Below are 6,000 nucleotides of genomic sequence, written 5' to 3' on the forward strand. Positions count from 1 at the left end.
GGAATTATAGCTATGTGGATGAACTTTACAATTCAGAGTAATAGGACACTATGTATATGGACACTGGTAGGGACACCATCATCATCCACTCACCGGCCACTTTAATAGGAACTTGGTCTTGATTCTAAGATTTCCTGTTGTTGGCTGGCAGGAGTGGAACCCAATGTGGTCTTCTGCTGTTGCAGAATATGTTTTTTTTTTCCTGCTTACCATGGTTGTAAAGAGTGATTAGATGAGTTAATATATCCTTCCTGGCAGCTCAAACCAATCTTGACATTTTCCTCTGATCTCTCTTATCAACATGGTGTTTCCACCCACAACTGTCGTTCACTTATTTTTTTTTTTCACCATTCTGTTTAAACTGTGGAGACTGTTGTGTTTTAGTAGCAGATGATGACCACTTTTTATGGCCCTTTGCTTTGTGGCATGGTGCATTCTTATGCTGTAAATAGCGTTTAGAGGTTAGGTTAAATTAGGGTAAATTGTGGCCATGAAAGGATGCATATTGTAAGCAACAATACTCAAATAAGTTGTAACAATCAGGCAATGACTGATGTGTATTAATGGGCCCAAAATATCCCAAGAAAACATACCTCATACCACTACAAATTTTCCGCCAGCCTGGACTATTGACACAAGGCGGGTTGGATCCATGAATTCATGCTGTTGGCACCAAAATCTATGTGTCTCAGCAGAAATTGAGCTTCATCATACTAGGCTATGTTTTTTCGAGTATTCATCTGTCTAGTTTTGGTGAGCTTGTGCCCACTGCGGCCTAGGCTGATTGTTCTTGGCTGACAGAAGTGGAACTCAACATGGTCTTCTGCTGTTGTAGCCCTTCTGTCTCAAAGTTGAATGTGTTGTACGTTCAGAGATGCTTTTCTACTCACCAAAATTGTGCAGAGTGTTTATAGCAGAGCTCCTGTGCAGGCCAAAGGCCTGCGCAAGTGGAGCCCCATAAGCATAGAGTGTGGATACATAAAAAAACAAACAAACAAACAAACAAACAAACAAACAAACAAACAAACAAACAAAAACATCGAGTTGTTTTCTGACGGTGTCAGTCCTGTGTGTGCCTGCCACCATATCTGTGTTAGTAATTACCAGTCATACACACCGCCTAGTAGTGGTTAGCGCTTTCACCTCACAGCAAGAAGGTCCTGGGTTCGAGCCCCGGGGCCGGCGAGGGCCTTTCTGTGTGGAGTTTGCATGTTCTCCCCGTGTCCGCGTGGGTTTCCTCCGGGTGCTCCGGTTTCCCCCACAGTCCAAAGACATGCAGGTTAGGTTAACTGGTGACTCTAAATTGACCGTAGGTGTGAATGTGAGTGTGAATGGTTGTCTGTGTCTATGTGTCAGCCCTGTGATGACCTGGCGACTTGTCCAGGGTGTACCCCGCCTTTCGCCCGTAGTCAGCTGGGATAGGCTCCAGCTTGCCTGCGACCCTGTAGAAGGATAAAGCGGCTAGAGATAATGAGATGAGATGAGATGAAACACCACCTAGTGGCCAGTGTTAGTAATTACCAGCCATACACACCGCCTAGTGGCCCGCCTAGTGGCCAGTGTTAGTAATTACCAGCCATACACACCACCTAGTGGCCAGTGTTAGTAATTACCAGTCATACACATCGCCTACTCTAAATTGACCATAGGTGTGAATGTGAGTGTGAATGGTTGTCTGTGTCTATGTGTCAGCCCTGTGATGACCTGGCGACTTGTCCAGGGTGTACCCCACCTTTTGCCCATAGTCAGCTGGGATAGGCTCCAGCTTGCCTGCGACCCTGTAGAACAGGATAAAGCGGCTACAGATAATGAGATGAGAAGAGTTTAAGGCAAAAAAAAGGGCCTTATAGTAAACATTGTACAATTATGAGGTAATGCACTTGTTAAGCCCACACTCAAGGGTTTGTCAACTTGGGAGCCAATGAGTTATATAAAAGCCCAAACACTGGTGATGGTATCGGTTGGGATGAGAATGAGGTTGCTGCACACATGGCTTTTATTCACTCAGGTGAGAGCAAGTGATCCTTCCTGCAGCTTACTAGGCCAAGCCAATCCTCCTCAACTTAGCAAAGATGGATATATAATGATTGGTGGTATCTTTTCCTTCCACACCAAAGTGGAACAGAGAACACACTTCTTTACATCTAGGCCCTGGCAACCAAAATGCATAAGGTGAGGGTTTATTAGGGGAATAGGAATTGGTTCAAGAGTTATCCATTTTAAGAAACCAGAAACATTTTCTTATTTATATTATTTGATTTTAAAATAAAATATAATTGTATAATATTTTAGGATATTGACAAAACTGTTCATGTGTTAGTGCTTATGGTGCTCACTGAAATGTTATCAACTTTTATTTTATTGGTTCTGTAGTTTAAGCCTCCGTGAATTTCAGAATGCACAAACAATGGTATTTGCCATTGAGGAAATCAACAACAGAACTGATGTTCTTCCTGGGGTCAAACTGGGTTATAAAATCTATGATTCATGTGGATCTCATGCAATGGCCACAAGAGCCTCATTATCCTTGGTTAATGGAAATGGAGAAATTACATCTGGAATGTCTTGTTCCAAGTCCAATACAGTTCAAGCAATCATAGGACAAACATCATCTAGCTCCACTATTGCCATTTCTGCAACTGTGGGACCTTTAAACATACCTGTGGTAAGACCTCTTCTTTTGTGTGTACTGCTTAAAAAGAAAAAAAAATCTAAATGTTGAATGAGTTTTTAGTGGTGAATTATAAATATGAGCACAGCAAATTACATGTTGTTGAAATCTTTGTATTTCAGATTAGTCACTTTGCAACATGTGCATGCTTAAGTGACAGGAAGAAATACCCATCTTTCTTCAGAACAGTTCCCAGTGATTACTACCAGAGCAGAGCTTTGGCTCAGTTAGTCAGGCATTTTGGCTGGACATGGGTAGGGGCCGTATGCAGTGATAGTGACTATGGGATCAATGGCATAAATGAATTCATCATTGCAGCCAAAGAAGAGGGAATCTGTATTGAATATTCTAAGGCATTCTACAGGACAGACCCCAGAGAAAAAATTCTGAAAGTAGTTGAGATTATCAAGGCTTCAACCTCCAAAGTTATTGTCGCTTTTGTCTCATATTCTGACCTTGGGTTTCTTCTAAAGGAAATGGCCTTACAGAACTTGACTGGGTTTCAGTGGATTGGAAGTGAGTCCTGGATTTCTGATATAAACCCAGCAATTGTTCAATGGCAGCATCTTCTGATAGGATCCATGGGTTTTGCTATCCCGAAAGCTCAAATAAATGGCCTAGGGGGATTTGTAAAAAAACTTAATCCAGGTTCTGATGTAGATATTTACAAAGAGTTGTGGGAGACAATATTTGATTGTAAATTTCCCACACAAGACAATGTACAATTGAAACAACTGTGCAAGGGCAATGAAAGTCTCAGTCAAGTTCAAAACCATTATACAGATGTTTCTGAATTACGAATTGCAAATAATGTTTACAAGGCTGTTTATGCTGTAGCTTATGCCCTACATGAGATATATAACTGTTCAAAGTTGGAGAGTGGACAACAAAGTCCTGCTGTGTGTACAAACATAACAGGGAATAAACAATGGCAGGTAAGTGTAACAATATAGTCTGATGAAAAACATGAACTTATATTTCTTAGTGGTCATTGTCAAATGCTTTAATTAGGTTGTGAATGAGTTGAAGAAACTCCACTTCACCTCTACAACTGGAGAGGATGTATACTTTGATGAAAATGGAGACCCAGCAGCAAGGTATGAACTGCTGAACTGGCAACAAGACAAAGATGGTAAAATGGTCTTTGTTAAAGTGGGCTTCTATGATGGCTCTTTGCAAACACACCTTCAGCTGTCATTTAACAACATCAGTATAACCTGGGCCCACAACAAAGCACAGGCAAATGAAAATATCAGACTAAATTGACATAATGTGTAATAAATATTTTAGAAGAAATATACAGAATAAAAATGTTTTTCAGGTGCCAGTCTCTGTGTGTAGTCCGAGTTGTCCCCCAGGCACCAGGAAGGCTGTGCAGAAAGGAAGGCCAATCTGCTGCTTTGACTGTATATCATGTGCAGAGGGAGAAATCAGTAATATAACAGGTATAATGAATATTTGTTGCCTTCAATCATTATTTATTAGGCTAATAAATACAATAGAATTCCAAGCACCTAAATTGCTATTATTATTATTATTATTATTATTATTATTATTATTATTATTATTATTATTATTGTTGTTGCTTTTGTTGTTTTTCTTTTTTTCTTTTTAGATTCTATAACTTGCATCAGGTGCCCTCCTGAACTGTGGTCTAATGACAAGAAAGATACCTGTGTCTTAAAACTGGTGGAATTCCTGTCATTTGAGGAAATAATGGGGATCATTCTTGTATCATTTTCTTTGTTAGGAGTATCTTTCACCATCTGCATTGCTGTAATTTTCTTTAAACACAAGGACACACCAATTGTTCGGGCAAATAATTCTGAACTGAGCTTCTTGCTGCTGTTCTCTCTGACTCTCTGTTTCCTCTGTTCACTTACATTCATTGGTCAGCCATCTAAGTGGTCCTGTATGCTGCGCCACACAGCATTTGGGATCACCTTTGTTCTCTGCATTTCCTGTGTTCTGGGGAAAACAGTAGTGGTGTTAATGGCCTTCAGGGCGACACTTCCAGGTAGTAATATCATGAAATGGTTTGGGCCTCAACAGCAGAGACTCAGTGTACTCGCTTTCACTCTTGTACAGGTTATAATTTGTGTACTATGGTTAACAATATCCCCTCCTTTTCCTTACAAAAATATGAAATACTATAAGGAAAAGATCATATTAGAATGTAATGTAGGCTCAGCTATAGGGTTCTGGGCCGTGCTGGGTTATATAGGACTCCTGGCTGTTTTGTGTTTTATTTTGGCTTTTCTGGCCCGGAAGCTGCCTGACAATTTCAATGAAGCCAAATTCATCACATTCAGCATCCTCATATTCTGTGCAGTTTGGATCACCTTTATTCCTGCTTATGTCAGCTCTCCGGGAAAATTTACTGTTGCTGTAGAGATATTTGCCATTTTAGCTTCAAGCTTTGGTTTACTATTCTGCATATTTGTTCCAAAGTGTTACATTATCTTACTGAAACCAGAGAAGAACACTAAAAAGCAGATGATGGGTAAAGCAATTAACTGATTTAACTGTCTAATATTCATTATTAATGTGCTCTGTGTAAATTATGTAGGCTATGTAAAGTGCATGTTCTATCTATTAACATAATAATATTGCTTAGCCAATGTGTATTTTCACACATCGTTTGAAATAGCTTTCCCTGTTAAAAAAAAAAAAAAAAAAAAAAAAAAAAAAATATATATATATATATATATATATATATATATATATATATATATATATATATATATTGTGGCAGCATCCTTAGATACAACCTACGGAATTTATTTGAATCTGTCCCAATTTCAATGTAATCTAATACAATACTCAATCATATATGCAGCCTGTGAAATTATTATATATCTATAAGGTAAATTTGAAATGCCCCCAAATTGAATTTTAACCAGTAAGAGCAGAACAAATAAAACATTAGTTCACAGTTTTCTGTTTGTCTGTTTATGCATAACTTTCTTTTGAACAATTCTCAATTTTTAGCACTGTTTCAGCTGCTCAAGCACATTAGGAGACAAACATCAAATAAATAGCATTGTTACATTTATTATGGCAGTGCATAAGGATGGGTACTTTAAGGCCTCTTCCATCAGACATCACAAGCAGAAATGGTTGGTGCTGTCATTGGTGATAATGGCCTTTGTGTCTCACAGAGCTACAAGCATCAGTTAATTGGCCCTTGGTGCCTCTTGAGCATGCATGTCACCCTTGTGATATTTTATGGTACCAGTTATCAAAATCTAAAGATTAAATACATACTAGCATTTAAAAATGTTATTTTAATGGCAGTGGTGATCACCCTGCAATTTGCCAACTGATAA

At 39.0% G+C, this 6,000-nt stretch overlaps 1 protein-coding gene across 1 annotated transcript; it reads left to right on the forward strand.

The window, feature by feature from the left end:
- The first annotated feature begins 2,380 nt into the window (after window positions 1-2,380).
- On the forward strand, window positions 2,381-5,191 carry LOC132887577 (extracellular calcium-sensing receptor-like). The gene is made up of 5 exons (XM_060923042.1): window positions 2,381-2,665; window positions 2,794-3,606; window positions 3,683-3,910; window positions 3,993-4,116; window positions 4,287-5,191. Exons 1-5 carry the CDS (start codon window positions 2,408-2,410, stop codon window positions 5,189-5,191), a joined length of 2,328 nt encoding a protein of 775 aa, XP_060779025.1. The 5' UTR covers window positions 2,381-2,407.
- Window positions 5,192-6,000: the final 809 nt, after the last annotated feature.

Source organism: Neoarius graeffei, chromosome 6, assembly GCF_027579695.1.
Source record: "Neoarius graeffei isolate fNeoGra1 chromosome 6, fNeoGra1.pri, whole genome shotgun sequence".
NCBI classification, from domain to species: domain Eukaryota; kingdom Metazoa; phylum Chordata; class Actinopteri; order Siluriformes; family Ariidae; genus Neoarius; species Neoarius graeffei.